Source organism: Salvelinus alpinus, chromosome 32, assembly GCF_045679555.1.
Source record: "Salvelinus alpinus chromosome 32, SLU_Salpinus.1, whole genome shotgun sequence".
Taxonomy (NCBI): domain Eukaryota; kingdom Metazoa; phylum Chordata; class Actinopteri; order Salmoniformes; family Salmonidae; genus Salvelinus; species Salvelinus alpinus.
Genome location: NC_092117.1, coordinates 15,327,030 through 15,347,659, shown reverse-complemented (window position 1 = coordinate 15,347,659; position 20,630 = coordinate 15,327,030). Strand labels below are relative to the sequence as shown.

Below are 20,630 nucleotides of genomic sequence, written 5' to 3'. Positions count from 1 at the left end.
TGTCCATAGTCATATATAACATGTAATATAGCATAATACAACAGATTAGATCAACTGGGATGACACTTTTTGCTTGCTCAAAAAGAGCTGTGAACAAACCACGCCCCAAAATATTACATATGATCTGCTGCCCCTAAATTTTAATTACCACTTAAAGTGGGGAAAAAAACTTTATTGAGCGGCAAAGACCAGTGAAGAGCTCAACGTGTCAGTATGGTTCCACATAGAACCATCACCCTTCCCTTGAGGAAGCCACTTGTATGTGTACACTTACTTCACTTGCACAAAACCTCTAATCATTGTCTTTCCCCCTCTGTAGCTCTGTGCGCTAGAATAATTCCCAGTAACAGGTGACTGATGAAGTAGCCTACCATTAAATTACTGTTTAAATCTGTTTACTCGTTGGCCTACATGATAACAGCTCGTATACTCACACGAAGGCGTGGTAGATGAACGCCCATGCCCTGGGTCTCTCCAGTACATTATAGAGGTAATTCTGGAGACGACGGTAGTGCGCGTTTCTGCGCCCGCTCTGCGCGCTGTAGATGAGCGGCTTCCCGAGCAAACTCAACCGGGCGCCCTTTCGCCTCTCCGCGCCCCCTGCACCTGCCGCGCCTGGTGAAAGCATCCCGTCTCCGACTCGAACAGCGTTGTTCATCCTCCGTCCAGACTCCACATCTTTCAACCTATAGTTCTGAGCCCGACGCCCTGGAGAGGTTTTCAACCAGAGCCCAGAACTAGCTTCATCGCCACTGTGGTTGCGGGGCATGGCATCACCAACACCGGCTGGGGATGTGCAGTAACCACGGGGACGTGCACATAGAGTATAAAAGAGTTTGCACAAAGAGGTCTCTTGGAAAAGCAAACTAAGGTGTAGGAAAGAAAACCATACTGCTACATTGATGAATTACTTTAAATAACTATAATTAACACTAGGCTGTTTTATGCTGTCATCTACTGGGGTTCGGTGCGGTAAGTAGAATTCTGGGGTTTGGAGACTTCTGTGCTCACGGCGCTTTGGGCATCTGCGTGAGGCGCGGGAGGAGCGGGGTTATGAAGGAGTGTCAACGTCTCCTGGACAGATATTTGGCGAGGGGAGGGAATCACCCGACACTCACTCACTCATCCTTCCTCCCACCCTCCCTCTCTTTCTCTCCCCTCTTTCTCTCTTTCTCTGACTTCGTAATATCCACGCGGCTCAGGCGTTGCACAGACAGACAACCAGCTCGATGTTTCTGAACCCGGTTCAAGCTTGCCTTCCAAAGTGGCGCTTAGCTTGGCTCTTCAGTGCGCGCGTCTTCAATCATGGCACAGCAGTTGTGTAGAATATTGAATCACTCGGAAACCAAGTATGTGGAATTAGAGAACAGCAACAAGCCCATGGCTACCGGGGAATTGACGTGTGGCTTCAGCAGAGCAGGGGACAGGCACGTGTGGTGCTGAGGAAAACCTATTCAGGAGTTAATCATTTGTATTCTGAAATGCTGCCTCAATATAATACATTTTTCAAACACCTGAAACAGCTTTTTCCTGCAATCTAGACCCATTATAATTATGCTTTTTTTCCTGCATATCTAAGCACACATCTTGAGTTGTCTGTATCCTCCTGACTGGTGGCTCTTTTTTTTAAGAAACAAAATAATGAACAAGGTGGAAGGTGTGTTCCACCACTCGCTAGCAGACACACATTCCCATAATTATATGAAATGTTACATCAAGTTTAAAAGTACAACGAAAATAAGAACAAAACATTTTCTGAGTTTTTGGTCAATATGACATGTCAAAACGATAAAATGGAAATGTTTGTTGTTAATTTATTGTATTATCATCCAATAATAGTTTTAAATCATAACAATATTATTAATTAAACTCAAATAATACTTTCATCATAAGCAAAAGCCTAAAAGTGTTACTTTTTGCTCCCTGCTCTCCCTCCCCTACGCTTCCATTTTAATGATGGTGAACACAAATAAGATTAGTTAATTCAAAACGAAACAAAGTTTATATTACATCACAAATAACGTGTGCAAAAGAAGAGGACATACACCTTGGGTAGATTCAACACTGTCCTCCCTCCTACTCAATGTATCCCAGATTGTCGGGACTCTCTTGTAGCCTGAATATGGACAATGAGATTCATCCGTACCCAAAGTTTGTTGATTGGATTTCCTTCTTCGTTTGTTTTCGTTTCAAATATGACTATCTGTCCTCATTTCTCGTTTATGTACATTTATTTGATATTTTTGCATTTATGGCTGCAGGTCACACGCTCCTCAAAACGCAATTCAAAGGCAACAGAGCTTCTCTGCCCACGTGATCTCAAGTGAAACACCTTATATTGTAGACTATTAGGCCTACGCAGCGGAATAAATTATATCCACACATTCAAATACAGCGGCATCCTTATGAGAGGATATAAAACACCAGATTAATAAATACAGTGGATTTGAGAGGAGACTTGGCTAGAGGAGCACAGCAAGTGACTGTGTGTGTGTGTGTGTGTGTGTGTGTGTGTGAGCATACATGCATTTACTGTTTATGTCAGATGGGGGAGCTTTATGGACAGGGTGTCTACGAAGATAATGTCTTTCAGGAGTTAGTAAATTACTAGTAGGCCATTACCGAGCCATATCCCCTGCCTCTCTCAGCAGGGCAGAAGGCCATCATCCTGTTCTCTAATATCAGTAAGACCACAAGCATCTGTGAAACTACTTCAGAAGGGCAATTTGCACAGCATAAGAACCATACTCTCTACATCACTGTTGCGACTGTACCTCTCATTCGGGAGAAGTCCTAGCGGGACCACTAACTGTCCTTTTAGTATTCTGAATCTGCTATCTGTGTCATAACTAAAGTACCCCATCTAGTGGTGACAAGTTGACATCACAAGAAGTCTGGGTTGTCTATTGTCTTGCACGCTTATTATAACATGAAACTAAGTCCCCATTTCACTTTTGCTCTACTGTTACAATAGTCAATATAATCATGGATGCATTCAAAGGGTAAGAGTGATAAAGAAGTCTTTAGAAAGGCTTAATTAAATGAGTAAATCCACTCATGAAGCAGCAATGGAGGTCATTAAACTTGCATGTTAGCCTGCAGGTCTCCCTTCAAAGCAGCTAATCTAAGCATGCACACATAAATAAACTCCTCTCAATTGTCAGTCATATGGCCTTGTGGGATCTATCAGCAACTCATCTCCTTTTATTCTGTTTCATAAAACCAATGGTTCTACAAAATGAATTAGATGATGCACCAGTTTGGAAAAACTGCTAGTAGAAATCATTCAACCATTGGGCATAGCACAGTATATGGGGAGTCTAACAGAGCGAGAGAGTGAAAAGGGAATAGAGCGAAAGAGAGAGAGAGAGCAAATGTACTACAGACAGTGGGAGAGAGATAGATAGGGAGATAGAGCGAGACCGAGACCAGTGAGAGACCAGTTTGGTTCATGGAATGTTTAGGCCTCTCTTCATCCTGTGCCATATTTTTTCGGAGCTGCCGGAGCATGGCTCAGCCATGAAGCAGAGCATGAGGCCAGACAAGCGCCCCCATAATGTGTGCCATTAAAATACTGAGGAGATTACATGGCTATTGGGATCAAGGCAGGGCCCCATGAGTAATGAGTCTTAAAACATTAGCAGTGGACGCTAGCTGGAGATGAGCTCCAGACTTGATATGCTCCTTAGCATATTTGCCAGATCCAGGTTATAAATCAGATTATTTTTATAGTAAAGAGATTTTGTTTACACCACAGTGGTCATGATTTTGATACATAGCGGAATGTTGCGCCAGGCAAGGAGATTGAGCACCTTCTCACCTCCAGCTGAACTAAACTCAGTTCAAGTGAGCAACCAAACAGGGTTAGAGTTAGGGTGTCTACTCCGTCTACTCCCGCTTCTCCCCTCAGGCTCCTGCTTCTCCCCTCCGGCTTTCGGTCGCCAGTTTACTAACCACCGGTCCTGGTAACCATCATTATGCGCACCTGTTAGCAATCATTACGCACACCTGCGCTTCATCATGAGGTACACCTGGACTCCATTACCTCACTCATTACCTCCCCTTTATCTGGCACTCTCTTAGGTTCTTTCCTCAGGCAGTATTGTTTCTGTTTTAATTGTCAAGATGCTACACCTATGTTTTATCAGTCCATGGTCTTTGTTATATTAAACTTACCACCTGCTTCTCGACTCCCAGTGTCTACGTTACAGAATACTACCTCAGAATGGAAGCAGCAGGTAATCAGAACATCTCCCAGACGGTCGACGAGCAGAGATACCTACTTTGTCAACACCATGACCAGCTGGCACAACTGGGGACGGCTATGGAAGAGGTTCAACGTCTCTGCTATGGAAGAGGTTCAACGTGCCTTCAACTAGCACAGGATACTCTACCACCAGTCGAGCCAGCACACCAGCCCATTCAACAACCCCGTCCAGGTCAGCGATGTCTGTGTCCTGGATAAATAAGATGGCACCCCATCTAAATGCCGTGGCTTCCTACTACAGTGCTGCCTCTACTTTGCGCACCAGATGGGAGCGCAAACCACAGAGGTCCAAGGTTGCCACGGTCTGCTGACTGGGTGGGCATTGTAATGGGCCACTACCGTCTGTTCCGTATGTGTCCAAACCAAATCTCCCCGCAACGCTCCAACAGGGATCTCCTTCCCCTTCACATGCCTCAGCGTCCCTGGTCTCATGTACACATTGACTTTGTCACTGATTTCCCCTCTGACAGTTTCCCCACCACCATTTTGGTGGTTGTCGATATATTTTCCAAATCCTGTCGTTTCATCCCTCTCTCTGGGCTCCCTACTGCTCTCCAGGTCACTGAGGTACTGTTCCAGCAGGTCTTCCGGCATTTTGGCCTTCCGGAGGACATCGCCTACGACCATGGCCCCCAATTCACATCACAGATCTGGAGTGCCTTTATGGAGAAGCTCGGGGTCACGGTCAGCCTCATGTCCGGGTATAGGCCTCAATCTAACAGGCAGGTGAAGAGGATGAACCAGGAGCTGGGGAGTCACTGGCAGGGAGAGTGGGCCCGACTCCTTCCATGGGCGGAGTACGCCCAGAATTCATTACGTCACTCGTACACTGGGCTGACTCCCAGTGTTCTTAGTTTTCAGCTGGCCCTGGCTCCGTGGACCCTGGGCCAGACTGAAGCTCCTGCAGCGGATGAGTGGTTCCGGGGAGCAGAAGTGTGGCGTGAGACTCCAGCTCGTCGTCCACCGTCAGAAGGAGCAGGCAGACCGCCATTGCAGTGAGACACCATGTTCCATCCTGGGGATCGTATCTGGCTCTCTACCAGGAACCTCCTACTCCGCCTGCCCTGCAAGAAGCTGAGCCCCCGGTTTGTGGAACCGTTCAAGGTTCTCCGGAGGGTCAACGAGGTGACGTATAGGTTACAGCTTCACAGTGACTACTGTATCTCACCTTTTCATGTCTCTCTTCTCAGGCCGGTGGTTCCTGGTCCCCTGGCTTACGCTGTTTGACACCCCTCCGCATCCCCCTGGACGTCGGGAGGTCCTGCCTATGCCGTCAGATCCCTACTGGACTCCGGCCGTTGTGGGGGTCGGCTCCAGTACCTGGTGGACTGGGAGGGGTACGGCCCAGAGGAGCGGTGTTGAGTTCCGGTGGAGGACATTCTGGATTCCAACATCTGTGATTTCCATCTTCGCAGCCCGGCCCGCTTCTCATCCTCGGGGCCGTCCCTCTGGCCAGTGTCGTCTTGGAGCTGCGCGTCAGAGGGGTGGAACTGTCACGTCTCCTCCCTTCCGGCGTTCGATGTCGCTGGTTTACTAACCACCGGTCCTGGCATCAATCATTACACGCTTCATCATGAGGCACACCTGGACTCCATTACCTCCCCTTTATCTGGCACTCCCTTAGATTCTTTCCTCAGACGGTATTGTTTGTTTCATGTCAAGACGCTACTCCTGTTATATCGTTCTTTGTTATATTAAACTTAAACTTACTACCTGCACCTGCTTCTCGACTCCCAGCATTTACGTTACATAGGAATATAGTTAGACTGTGTGGATAATTAGTTCAACTATTGCAGAGCTTAACAAGGTTAACAATGGATGATGCTTGCAGTAGGTTTATTTGAGAGCTCAGTATGACACGTCAACTATAACATTGATACCAATTCACATAATTTATCCACTTACATGATCTATCATCTACAATGAGTGAACAAAACATTAAGTACACCTGCTCTTTCCATGACAGACCAGGTGAAAGCTATGATCCCTTAATTATGTGACTTAAATCCACTTCAATCAGTGTAGTTGAAGGGGAGGAGACGGGTTAAAGAAAGACTTAAACCTTGAGACATGAATTGTGTGCCATTCAAAGGGGGAATGGGCAAGACTGTCACGCCCTGATCTGTTTCACCTGTCCTTGTGATTGTCTCCACCCCCTCCAGGTGTCGCTTTTTCTCCCCAGTGTATTTATCCCTGTTTCCTGTCTGTGCCAGTTCATCTTGTATGTTAGTCAAGTCAACCAGTGTGTTTTTCCCGTGCTCTTTTGCTATTCTCTTGATAGTCTTCCCGGTTTTGATCCCTGCCTGACTCTGGACTACTTTCCCTCTTGCCTGCCCTGACCTTGATTCTGTCTGCCCGGTACCTTTTGGACTCTGAACTGGTTTTGACCCTTTTGCCTGTCCATGACCATTCTGTTGCCTTACCCTATTGGCTTAATAAATATTGTAAGACTTCAACCGTCTGCCTCCTGTGTCTGCATCTGGGTCTCGCCTTGTGTCATGATAAAGACAAGATTTAAGTTCCTTTTCCAGGCGCACAGGTTTCTGTCGAACTGCAACGCTGCTGGATTTTTCACTCAACAGTTTCCTGTGTGTATCAAGAATGGTCCTCCAGCCAACTTGACACACTTGTGGGAAGCATTGGAGTCAACATGGGCCAGCATCCCTGTGAAACGCTTTTGACACCTTGAGTCCATGCCCTGACGAATTGAGGCTGTTCTGAGGGCAAAAGGGGGTGGTGCAACTCAGTATTAAGGTGTCCTTAATGTTTTGTAAAATAATATGCACTTTTATAGAGAAATGTGATACATTGAATGTGACCTTAGTTGAATGTAATCTATTGTATTACTGTTAATACATCCCTAGAGCATGACTCTATAACATTATACAGTCTACTATACATAGTATTACTATACTACATGCATCACATTCTTGTGTTGATGACACTGTATACAGTGCATTTGTAAAGTGTTCAGACCCCTTGACTTTTTCCACATTTTGTTACATTACAGCCTAATTCTAAAATGGATTGAATAGTTTTTTCCCCTCATCAATCTACACATAATACCACATAATGACAATAAAAAAACAGTTTTTCAGCATTTTTGCCCCAAAAAAGAAAAATAACTGAAATAACACATTTACTTAAGTATTCAGAGCCTCGAGTGTTCTTGGGTATAACGATACAAGCTTGGCATACCTGTATTTAGGGAGTTTCTCCCATTATTCTCTGCAGATCCTCTCAAGCTCTGTCAGGTTGGATGGGGAGCGTCGCTGCACAGCTATTTTCAGGTCTCTCCAGAGATGTTCGATTGGGTTCAAGTCTGGGCTCTAGCTGGGCCACTCATTCAGAGACTTGTCCCGAAGCCATTCCTGCGTTGTCATGGCTGTGTGCTTATGGTCGTTGTCCGGTTGGAAGGTGAACCTTCACCCCAGTCTGAGGTCCTGAGCACTCTGGAGCAGATTTTCATCAAGGATCTCTTTGTACTTTGCAGCGTTCATCTTTCCCTCGATCCTGACTAGTCTCCCAGTCCCTGCCGCTGAAAAACATCAAAGTTCTAGAAATTTCCCACATTGTCTGACATTCATGTCTTAAAGTAATGATGGACTGACGTTTCTCTTTGCTTATTTGAGCTGTTCTTGCCATAATATGGACTTGGTAAATTACCAAAGAGGGCTATCTTCTGTATACCACCCCTACCTTGTCACAACACAACTGATTGGCTTAAACGCATTAAGAAGGAAAGAAATTCCACAACTTAACTTTTAACAAGGAACACCTGTTAATTGAAATACGTCCAGGTGACTACCTCATGAAGATGGTTGAGAGAATGCCAAGCGTGTGCAAAGCTGTCATCAAGGCAAAGGGTGGCTACTTTGAAGAATCTCAAATATAAAATACATTTTGATTTGTTTAACACTTTTTTGGTTATTACATGATTCTATATGTGTTTTTTAATAGTTTTGATGTCTTCACTATTATTATACAATGTAGAAAATAGTAAAAATAAATAAAAACTCTTTAATGAGTAGGTGTGTCCAAACCTTTGACTGGTACTGTATGTAGATTAGATTTTTTCTTCCATCCTAGCAAAATTTATATCAAGGTGTTTTGGTACTTCCCTTATGCACATTTCTTTTCCACGTGCTAACTTTTACTATACCACAGGTCAGTAGTCTACTGGTCTTTCTATGCTGCCCTCTCTCCACCATTCATAGTGACAGTAGTGGTAGGTGGATCATTTGTCCAGACCTGCAATAGGCTAACTAGCAATCTTTCCCCACATAAAAACATTCAATGCTGCATCAATTTTCAAAATGAATCCATAAGAACAAACAGGATTAGCTGATAGGCATTGGAGAGGCCAGGTGTGTAATTGCGCATGAAAGAACAATGAAAACATGAAACACACAGCTCAAAAAACTCCCCTATTGATATTGTTTAGGGACAATACAATTATCCTACCTAGACTAGCCTACAACACCACAATGAAATTAATAATTGTATAATTATTTTCAAAATTCTACTCTAGGCTGCAGTGAAAATGTAATTTGAATAATGGCGCAAAAGCCCCATATCTAACTCGATATATGAGTGGCTGTCACGCCCTGACATTAGAGAGCTTTTTATGTCTCTATTTTGGTTTGGTCAGGGTGTGATTTGGGTGGGCATTCTATGTTCATTTGTCTATGTTTTGGTATTTCTTTGTTTTGGCCGGGTATGGTTCTCAATCAGGGACAGCTGTCGATCGTTGTCTCTGATTGGGAACCACCATTTTCCCACCTGTGTTTTGTGGGTAGTTATTTTCTGTTTAGTTTTTTCTGCACCTGACAGAACTGTTCGTTGTCGTTTCTCGTTTTGTTATTTTTGTTCTAGTGTTCAGTGTTAATAAAAATCATGAACACTTACCACGCTGCGCTTTGGTCCGATCCTTCTTCATGCAACGATGACCGTTACAGTGGCACTGCCATGCCTCTGTTGTGTTTGAGTAGCCGAAGCCCACTCGTTTTTAATGTGTTCATGTTTTAATCTCACTAACAACTTTTCCATCCAACCATTTAATGTGGATGAATTACCTGTTGCATGAAAAAAGTCACGACCGGACTGCCGGTACAATTTTATAAATGCCGACAGACAATTTGTTCGTTCAACATAGTGGGATCTTATTGTGAAGGTAAAATTAACTAGAAACACAAGCATTTCGCTACACCTGCAATAACATCTGCTAAATATGTGTATGTGACAAATAACATTTTGAAATTAATTATGCGAGATATGGTGGTGGAAACACCTTTATGTGCACACATTGATATAATAACCATCATTTTGAAGTAAAATTGGAGTCGCGTGATGATATGGTGTGTGGTCCTCCAGTGTATTAGGCTACAGATTAAATAAATGACGACAAGGGTCATCAACTAGATTCAGCCACAGTCCGATTCTTTTGTTGAGCGGATGGTCGAGGGGCCGAAACATAATTAAAATCATTTGTAGACTCCAAATTGACCACAAAAAGCCTAAAAATATATAAATGTTTGACTAAAACATAATCATTTCAAGCTTTGCTTACATTTGTATACGATCATGTGTTGGGTTGTTATACAGAAGATAGCCCTATTTGGTAAAAGACCAAGTCCAAGAACAGATCAAATAAGCAAAGAGAAATGATTAGTCCATCATTACTTTAAGACATGGTCTGTCAATCTTAAACAAAGTTTAGGGGTAGATTTTCGGATTCCTATCTTGGCATGTTGAAAGAGTGGATTACTCAAATCGATGGCGCCAACTAAACAGACTTTTTAGGATATAAAGAAGGATTTTATCTAACAAAACGACACTACATGATATAGCTGGGACCCTTTGGATGACAAATCAGAGGAAGATTTTCAAAAAGTAATTGAATATTTAATCGCTATTTGTGAATTTATGAAACTTGTGCCGGTGGAAAAATATTTTAATGTGGGGCGCCGTCCTCAAACAATCGCATGGCATGCTTTCGCTGTAAAGCCTACTGTAAATCGGACAGTGCTGTAAGATTAACAAGAATTTAAGCTTTCAATCGATATAAGACACTTGTATGTACCTAAATGTTTAATATCCATAATTTTTATGAGTATTTATTTGAATTGCGCGCCCTCCAGTTTCACAGGAAGTTGTCCCGCTAGCGGGACGCCTAGCCTTCAAAATGGCTACCACAACATTCTGCAGCAATACGCAGTCCCATCTGGTTTGCGCTTAGTGGGACTATCATTTGTTTTTTAACAGGACAATGACTCAACACACCTCCAGGCTGTGTAAGGGCTATTTGACCAAGAAAGAGAGTGATGGAGTGCTGCATCAGATGACCTGGCCTCCACAATCACCCGACCTCAACCCAATTGAGATGGTTTGGGATAAGTTGGAACGCAGAGTGAAGGAAAAGCAGCCAACAAGTGCTCAGCATATGTGGGAACTCCTTCAAGACACATACACACAGACACACAGATACACACACAAATACATACCTTCCTCGGGGATGAGCAGGACGACCAGACTATGTGACCTCATACATTAAGAACAGAGAACAAGTACACACACATGAACGCACATGCACAAACACACACAGATACAGGTCCAGCACCAGAACGAATCAGTTGGACGGGCATTTGGTTTCCATTAGGGGGCACGTTCTTTTAACCGGACCTCCTGTGTGCCCGCGCTTGCTCCAGCACTAACACACCTTGATACAGCTAATTAATGTCACATCTGCTCCTGCTACACCCCCTAGTGGACATCTGGTGTCTCCTTGACCTGCAGCCATTCCCCCAGTTCTCTCCCTCTTCTTCTCTCTCTGTGTGTGTGATTGTGTGGTTGGAGACAGGTGTGCTGGAGTCAGAGCAGTTCCCCACCAGCTGCAATCTGTACCATAATCAAGACCTCTGCAAATACTCAGTCCTGCCACTTCCACTCTGCCAGATTGTAATCTCCGTTCAGTCAGTCACGCTTCTAGCTATTTGTTGTTATTTAAGATCCTGTATCCTGCTGTGCCTATTTCCTTGCCTGACGCTGTTTCTCCTCTCACTGCAGTTTTGCCGCTCTGACTCTGGTTCCTGTCTCCTGTTCCACATCTCACCACCCTGCTACCCTGTTCTGGATTCAACTCATTATCACTCCCTTGGATTCCCCTCCGGACCTGTTTACCCTGTCGCAACCCAGCTCACTCAAACCTCAACCTCCACATCTGGTTTCTTACAACTCATCCGTGCTTCCCTGGATCTGCACTTCATCTCTCCCTGTGTTACAATAAATATCTTGGTTCATTCATTCCTGTTTCCTGGTCTGAGTCTGCTCTTGGGTTCCCCTGTGTTGCTCCGTTTAACAATTAAGTTCCTGAGGGGCGACTGATTAGTAAAAACTTGTGTCTTAGTTTGAGACTGGAACAAATTCCTACAGTAATGTGAAATATATTAAGAAATAACTTTTTGAGTAAAGTAAGCTATGAATTGCATATTGGGATAAAGATATGTTAAGTGTGTATGTTAAGTTGTTTGTTATTCCAAATAAAGTAAATATTAATTTGAAAATGATGTTTTTCTTACAATGTATTTGAAGTAGTTGTAAATACATACCAATACTTTCCAAATGCATTTCAAAATATATTGCAATATTTTACTACATTTTCAAACAAACCTTATTTGAAAAAAATTGAAATACAGGAAATAGTATAAATAGCAAAACCCAGGTCTGCCCTGCACTAAACCATTCAGTGTCATGCACCTGCCACATTTAAATATCTGCCAATTAGAGGAGACTAGAGTTTGTTAAAGGCAAACTTACCTCAGAGTTTGAGGATGGTAGTTTAGGCTGATGGTAGGCTAGGATAGGGTTTCTGATCCTTTCCAATGACCAAGATGTCTCTATCTCTTTATTCTCAGCCCCTCCCACCCCCACACCAGTGCCATGATTACTGTATATATGTGATAACCTTTGTATGCTTGCAATGTACAATGATGGAAAAGTACTGGGTAAATGGAGATGTACTGCTTTAGTTCTCAGGCTGAGAATTGTCTGCACCTGCTGATAGTCACACAGCCTCAAGGCCGAGATATTAGAGTGAGAAACCACAGTCTAGACATGTTTTTCTCATCTTAGATACAATGTATCTAATCCAATGCAACAATGTTAAGGTATGATTGACGGTAGGCTGTCCACACCCACTAGCATAAGGAGCGTTGTCTCCTGTTTCGCCACACAGATCTTTACTATAGACTACTGAGGTATTCTGTATGTGAATCTCTGTCTGCAATTGCATTTTATTACTAAAGAGTTTTATACCAAGGTTCCTGTGTCTGTGTCATCTATCTGGAAGACTGCTTGTTAAAGGAAACTTACATCACCCCATGCAAAAGATCACCCAACATTTGGCGAGCTTGCCAGGAGTGAGTGACCACTTCATCTGGATGATCTTCATCCCACTGTGCAGCGCATTCAATTATAAGGTAAGCAGACACCTGTTAAACCAAAAGTCTGAAAAGAGAAAAAGCACTGTGTGGTTGATGACTCATTCCAGTACGTAAATTGCACCTCACTTATGGGGTTGATAATTACAGGAACAGTCGATACCTACATTTATGTACAAGCCTGTAATAGGATGTATATGTGATAAATGACACAGAATTCCAGGTGTAATAGTTAGACATTCCTGAGGGTCTAATGGAACCTTGTGTGAGGAACTTGGTTATAGATTAGGATGAACCAAGTCAGTACTGAGGTACTGGGTGACAAGTGATTGAAAGTGTTATATGTGCATGGAGGACACTGGATTTATGTATAGTGTTCTTACCTGAGAGAAGATACTGGATTTATGTATGGTGTTCTTACCTGAGAGAAGATACTGTATTTATGTATGGTGTTCTTACCTGAGGGAAGACACTGGTTTTATGTATAGTGTTCTTATCTGAGGGAAGGCACTGGATTTATGTATGGTGTTCTTACCTGAGGGAGACACTGGATTTATGTATGGTGTTCTTATCTGGGGGAGACACTGGATTTATGTATGGTGTTCTTATCTGGGGGAGACACTGGATTTATGTATGGTGTTCTTATCTGGGGGAGACACTGGATTTATGTATGGTGTTCTTACCTGAGAGAAGATACTGGATTTATGGATGGTGTTCTTACCTGATGGAAGGCACTGGATTTATGTATGGTGTTCTTACCTGAGAGAAGATACTGGATTTATGGATGGTGTTCTTACCTGATGGAAGGCACTGGATTTATGTATGGTGTTCTTATCTGGGGGAGACACTGGATTTATGTATGGTGTTCTTATCTGGGGGAGACACTGGATTTATGTATGGTGTTCTTACCTGATGGAAGGCACTGGATTTATGTATGGTGTTCTTACCTGAGGGAAGACACTGGATTTATGTATGGTGTTCTTACCTGAGGGATACACTGGATTTATGTATGGTGTTCTTACCTGAGAGAAGATACTGGATTTATGTATGGTGTTCTTACCTGAGGGAAGACACTGGATTTATGTATGGTGTTCTTACCTGAGGGAAGACACTGGATTTATGTATGGTGTTCTTACCTGAGGGAGACACTGGATTTATGTATGGTGTTCTTACCTGAGGGAAGACACTGGATTTACAGTTGAAGTCGGAAGTTTACATACACTTAGGTTGGAGTCATTAAAACTTGTTTTTCAACCACTCCACAAATGTCTTGTTAACTAACTATAGTTTTGGCAAGTCGGTTAGGACATACACTTTGTGCATGGCACAAGTAATTTTTCCAACAATTGTTTACAGACAGATTATTTCACTTATAATTCACTGTATCACAATTCCAGTGGGTCAGAAGTTTACTTTTTGGAGAAATGTCCTCTGGTCTGATGAAACAGAAATATAACTGTTTGGCCATAATGACCATCATTATGTTTGGAGGAAAAAGGGGGATGCTTGCAAGCCGAAGAACACCATCCCAACCGTGAAGCACATGGGTGGCAGCAACATGTTGTGGGGGTGCTTTGGTGCAGGAGCGATTGGTATAATTCACTAAATAGATGGCATCATGAGGAAAGAAAATTATGTGGATATATTGAAGCAACATCCCAAGACATCATTCAGGAAGATAAAGCTTGGTCGCAAATGTGTCTTCCAAATGAACAATGATCCCAAGCATACCTCCAAAGTTGTGGCAAAATGGCTTAAGGACAACAAAGTCAAGGTATTGGAGTGGCCATCACAACGCCCTGACCTCAATCCTATAGAACATTTGTGGGCAGAACTGAAAAAGCATGTGCGAGCAAGGAGGCGTAAAAACCTGAGTCAGTTACACCAGCTCTGTCAGGAGGAATGGGCCAAAATTCACCCAACTTATTGTGGGAAGCTTGTGGAAGTGCTACCCAAAACGTTTTACCCAAGTTAAACAATTTAAAGGCAATGCTACCAAATACTAATTGAGTGTATGTAAACTTCTGACCCACTGGGAATGTGATGAAAGAAATAAAAGCTGAAATAAATCATTATTTCTACTATTATTCTGATATTTGGCATTCTTAAAATAAGAGTGATATTCCTAACTGACCTAAGACAGGGAATTTTTACTAGGATGAAATGTCAGGAATTGTGAAACACTGAGTTTAAATGTATTTGGCTAAGGTGTATGTTAACTTCCGACTTCAACTGTGTGTATGGTCTTCTTACCTGAGGGAAGACACTGGATTTATGTATGGTGTTCTTACCTGAGGGAAGACACTGGATTTATGTATGGTGTTCTTACCTGATGGAAGACACTGGATTTATGTATGGTGTTCTTACCTGAGAGAAGATACTGGATTTATGTATGGTGTTCTTACCTGAGAGAAGATACTGGATTTATGTATGGTGTTCTTACCTGAAGGAAGACACTAGATTTATGTATGGTGTTCTTACCTGAGGGAGACACTGGATTTATGTATGGTGTTCTTACCTGAAGGAAGACACTAGATTTATGTATGGTGTTCTTACCTGAGGGAAGACACTGGATTTATGTATGGTGTTCTTACCTGAGGGAAGACACTGGATTTATGTATGGTGTTCTTACCTGAAGGAAGACACTAGATTTATGTATGGTGTTCTTACCTGAGGGAGACACTGGATTTATGTATGGTGTTCTTACCTGAGGGAAGACACTGGATTTATGTATGGTGTTCTTACCTGAGGGAGACACTGGATTTATGTATGGTGTTCTTACCTGAAGGAAGACACTGGATTTATGTATGGTGTTCTTACCTGGGGTCTGCTCTGATGACTCTGCCTACCTGTACACAGTAGCGTGTATTCATGGATGCCAATAGAAGCCAGGCTTCCCCAAAGAAATGACAAAAAAATAAAAAATAATCTCTGTTTTATAATTTTCCTTCAATTCGCAAGAGGCTGAATGTCTCACACCGGAGCAAGCATCCGAGCGAGTGAAACAGCGCCCCTCTGTCTCTGCATGTGTAGGCCATCTATCTGATGCTGTCTGGTCAAAATGAGTATGACATTGTTGTCGCCCGTGGCAATAAATGCAAGAGAAGACAGAAAGCATTTGGCCTCCCTTGAGTGAGCTCAACTGTGAATGGTCCTGTCGCACTCAAAAAGTGTCAAGGGAAGTCAGTTTAGATTTGGCTTCGCTCCAATCACATCACATCGAGAGCAATACGTCATTGACAGAAACAACTTGAACTGTTGCATATCGTTGTATTGTTGTCCACTGGTGGCTAGCTAGCTAGCTAAAATTGTCTCTTTCCTAAATTAGCCATGGATGGCGATGAAAGAGGAGGATGGCATTGGCGTATATCTACAAGTAGGTTGAGTCAACATGCTTTTTTTTACTTGCAAGAACGCAAGCACACACACACGGAAACACACACACACACACACACACACACACACACACACACACACACACACACACACACACACACACACACACACACACACACACACACACACACACACACACACACACACACACACACACACAGAAATCAGAACCATGGACAGCCACATCATATTTAGCTCATGTTGATTGGACTGAATTGTTTTTGGTTTCTTTTAGTTGTCATTGTATTAGACTAAGCATACTGTAGGTGATTTGATGATGTTGAAATGTTGAAGTTGCAATGGTGCTGGAATAGTGGAGGCAGCTCCGGTTATCTTTGCGACTTGCGGTAACTCTCTGTTATTCTAAATCAATAGTTGTTTAGTAATCCGAAAAGGTCGGAAACATTAACTCGCTTGACCATGCTGTAAGTCTGTTTGTTACATGCAATATGCTTTGTGGACTTCACTGGACAGAGGTTGCTCTCCGGTTTTGTGATGAAAAACGGTGTGGTTGAATTTATTCTGCCATTGCGTTTTCTTGTCTCTGCCTCTTCTTGTCACTGCATCTCAGTGCTAGAGGCGTCACTACAGACCCTGGTTCGATTCCAGGCTGTATCACAACCTGCCGTGATTGGGAGTCCCATAGGGCAGCGCACAATTGGCCCAGCGTCGTCCGGGTTTGGCCGGGTTAGGCCGTCATTGTAAATAAGAATTTGATCTTAACTGTCTTGCCTAGTTAAATAAAGGTTAAACAAAATTATACAAATATATCACAGTTGCAAGGCATACGAACTAACAGGTTATAGAGCCAACAACGCATTTATCACAACACATAGGTTGTAATATGGCTTTTTTTTCTGGCTTCCCCAGTGATTTTACCCACTCACAGCTAATGCCTGTGCCAGCTGCTTAGTGACATGGACCTGAGAGAGCCATGTGGCCCTCTTTGACCCATGCCTGCTGCCAGCTGTGAGTCACACACCTGTGCATGTGCACACACACATGCACGCACACATAAACACACACACAGCTTTCTCATGGGCCAGCTGGTTGACTGTCTGTCAGTGAAGTATGTATGTATATTGTAACCATCCTCATGTGGTCTCTCTCTATGGATAGGGCACTATGAGGAGAAACTCTTACCTTCATAATGAAAGAAACCCTCTTCAAACTTGAGATGACATTTTTCAGCAGCATTGGGTCGTGTATTGGCAGTGGTGTAAAGTACTTAAGTAAAAATACTTTAAAGTACTACTTAAGTTGTTTTTTGGGGAATCTGTGCTTTACTTTACTATTTATATTTTTGCCATTTTTTACTTTTACTTCACTACATTCCTAAAGAAAATAATGTGCTTTTTCCTACATACATTTTCCCTGACACCCAAAAGTACTTGTTACATTTTGACAGGAAAATGGTCCAATTCACACACTTATCAAGAGAACATCCCTGGTCATCCCCTACCTCTGATCTGGCGGACTCACTAAACACAAATGCATTGTTTATAAATTATGTCTAAGTGTTGGAGTGTGCCCCAACTATCCGGTAAAAATAAGGAGAAAATTGTGCTGTCTGGTTTGCTTAATAGAAGGGATTTGAAATTATTTATACTTTTACTTTTAATTTTGATACTTAAGTACATTTTAGCAATTCCGTTTACTTTTGATACTTAAGTATATTTAAAACCAAATACTTTTAGACTTTTACTCAAGTAGTATTTTACTGGGTAATTTTCACTTTTACTTGAGTCATTTTCTATTAATGTATCTTTACTTTTACTCAAGTATGACATAGAATACCTCCACCACTGTTAAATGGTCAAAGAACCGTACACCCCTTACCACAGGGATATCCGCGCAACAGTCTGCATGCATTGCTCTGTTAAGCCACCGGATGGCGCTGTAACCAATTGGCCAAAGATTTTTCTAAATGAACTAAGATAGACCAAAGCCTGTCGTTTCAAATGGTAGCAAAGCAGCCATAGTGGGCAGAACAAGCAAGGTGGTGAGAAGAGCCAACCACGAGCTAGCGAGATCCGATTCCCGCGTTCTAGCAAACATTTGCATATTTCCGTTGGGGAACGCCTACTCTGTGAAGTGCGCGTATGCAATAACTCGTTGTTCTATCTGTGCATCGGGCAGCCCTCCAACACAGTGAGCAGACTTAGATTACTGTGTTTTCAGACCTTTCCAGCGACAAATTCAGCTACTTTTCAAGCTGCCTTTGGGGAGTTTTGACACCGAAGATTTCTATGGTTTTGACAGCATTTAGGGCCTTTTCCACTATATTCTGCCACACACGAGAGAGGGAGAAGCTGTCTGCGCAACAGTAGTCACAGACACAGGGAACACACAGGCAGATAAACACAGGGAGGGGGTGTGCGGAGGGAGAGGGGGCGAAACGCTATTCTGGGGACCGTAGTTGTTGCCGCAGCAAGACAAATTGTTGCTCTTGGAGTCGTCGCGGCAATAGCAAAACGTCATCTAGCGACAAATCAAGGAGCCAATAGCGATTCTCACTGAAAAATAGTCAGCAACACTGGCTGTAGGCAGCTCTGGGGCTGTGTAATCCTCTTCCTTATTGATCAGTCTAGTGGAGCGACGCTCTTCTCAGGGGACAGGCTTGATGGGGAGGATGCAATCACGGGCTAGCCTATGAGGAAGGAGGAGAAAGTACAGTACAGCACAAACTAGTTAATTTAACAAAGTATTTCATGGAATGATGGAATGGTGTTGAAAGGCTTGTTTTGGTATGGTCCTTGTCTTGCTCTGAATATCATATTTCCTATGGACATGGAGATTAATGGGGAAATAATTGGGTTTCCATTGTGATACCCAAAATGATACCAGAGTACTACTGGGACTGCATTACAAGGTCAGTGGCGGGATCACCTTCAAATAGTTTTCATTGTTATCAAAACTATATCTTCACTTCAGGGAGACAGAACTAGTATATCTCTCAACGCAGGTAGGCCTATACATGACCCCGAGCCACTCGATCTACGTGTTTGTGTGTGTGCGTGTGTGTAAGAGCGTTCATGTGTCTGTGTGTGAATTATGAATCCTGTCACCAGTGGGACTGTAATGGGATAAGGTGAATTTCAGAGCAGCAATTGTGAAACATCTCCTTTAGGCTGTATGGCATGTTGAATGCACAAGCTGTCTGTTTAAACTACCTGCACACAGCTCAGACACCCATGCATACCCCCACAAGACATGCCACCAGAGGATACTTCACAATCCCCAAGTCCAGAACAGACTATGGGAGGTACACAGTACTACATACAGCCATGACTACATGAAACTCTATTCCACATCAAGTAACACATGCAGTAAAATCAGATTTAAAAAACAGATACAAATACACCTTATGGGGACTGTTTAGAGACACACACACAGACACGCATACACACACACGATAACATACGCATTATACACACACGTACAGATGGATTTTGTGTTGTAAATATGTGGTAGTAGAGTAGTGGCCTGAGGGCACACACTTAATGTGTTGTGAAATCTGTTGTGAAATGTATTGTATTTCAAAAATTACAAAAAATGGTATAGAAGTGCCTTAATTTTTCTGGGCCCCAGGAAGAGTAGCTGCTGCCTTGGTAGTAACTAATGGAGGTCCATAATGAATACAAATATAGTGCAGCGAGTTTTACATGATTCTTACTGACATGTGTCATGTTTGATGTCCTCCACTGCTTCTGTCTGTCTGTCTGTCTCTTTAATCGTGTGTGACCTCAGCGGTTCTCATCTCCACTTAATTTAAATTGCTGATGACTGGTTACCACTATTCTCCACAGCTTGCTAACACACACAAAATGTATAACCAAGAACAAGGTAGCGTCTCTATCAGAAATCAGTGTGTTGTGAATGTATGTATTACCTCAGACATTTTTTTTGTAGGATGAGAATGAAAACCCTATTTATTCAGATACATCTTTCTCCCTAAGATCTGCCTGCCTGCCAGTCTGCCTGAGACCCTGCCTGCCAGTCTGCCTGAGACCCTGCCTGCCATATATACTCTTCTTTCTTTCCAAAACATGTCTGGGAGGTCACTGGTGTCTATGTCATGGAGAACACACATGCTTGCACGCTAGGCAGAAGAGGCAGCAGGCACCATGATACAGAGTCAATTCACACACAGCCTAGGGTTGTATTATTTAAGCCTAGCTCTTCTGCCCATGGTAAACAGAAATCACCAAATGGTTTTGTCTGACATGATCCTACCACATTCGGAGAGAGGCTTCTTTTCAGCTCACCAAAACATTTACAATACTGTATTTTTTTAATGAACTCTTATAACAATATCTCAATGAGATCATATGACTCATGTCCTGAGAGTGTGTTGTCTTTTTGAAAACTGGTAGATGTTATTTCTGTATGTTCGGTTATTTCACATCTATCTGTGGCTCCTTGGAGAGCAGCCAGGCAGAGGAAGGAGCAGCACAAGACCCTGCACTTGCCTAATACAGCCACCCTCTCCCCCAAGAAGACAGTTGTCACTTTCCATGAACCTCTTA

At 42.9% G+C, this 20,630-nt stretch overlaps 1 protein-coding gene and 1 long non-coding RNA gene across 3 annotated transcripts in view; one reads left to right on the top strand and one right to left on the bottom strand.

The window, feature by feature from the left end:
- The window catches only part of LOC139562682 (potassium voltage-gated channel subfamily KQT member 5-like), a 116,030-nt gene extending 114,989 nt beyond the window's left edge, over positions 1–1,041 (bottom strand). For both annotated transcript variants that reach the window (XM_071380582.1, XM_071380583.1), the window contains exon 1: positions 435–1,041. In XM_071380582.1, the coding sequence (XP_071236683.1) occupies positions 435–769 (335 nt within the window). In that variant the 5' untranslated portion in view covers positions 770–1,041. The remainder of the gene's footprint in view (positions 1–434) is intronic.
- A 102-nt stretch (positions 1,042–1,143) lies between these two features.
- On the top strand, positions 1,144–5,985 carry LOC139562683 (uncharacterized). The gene is made up of 2 exons (XR_011672426.1): positions 1,144–5,352; positions 5,458–5,985. It is a non-coding gene; the product is annotated as an uncharacterized lncRNA (long non-coding RNA).
- Positions 5,986–20,630: the final 14,645 nt, after the last annotated feature.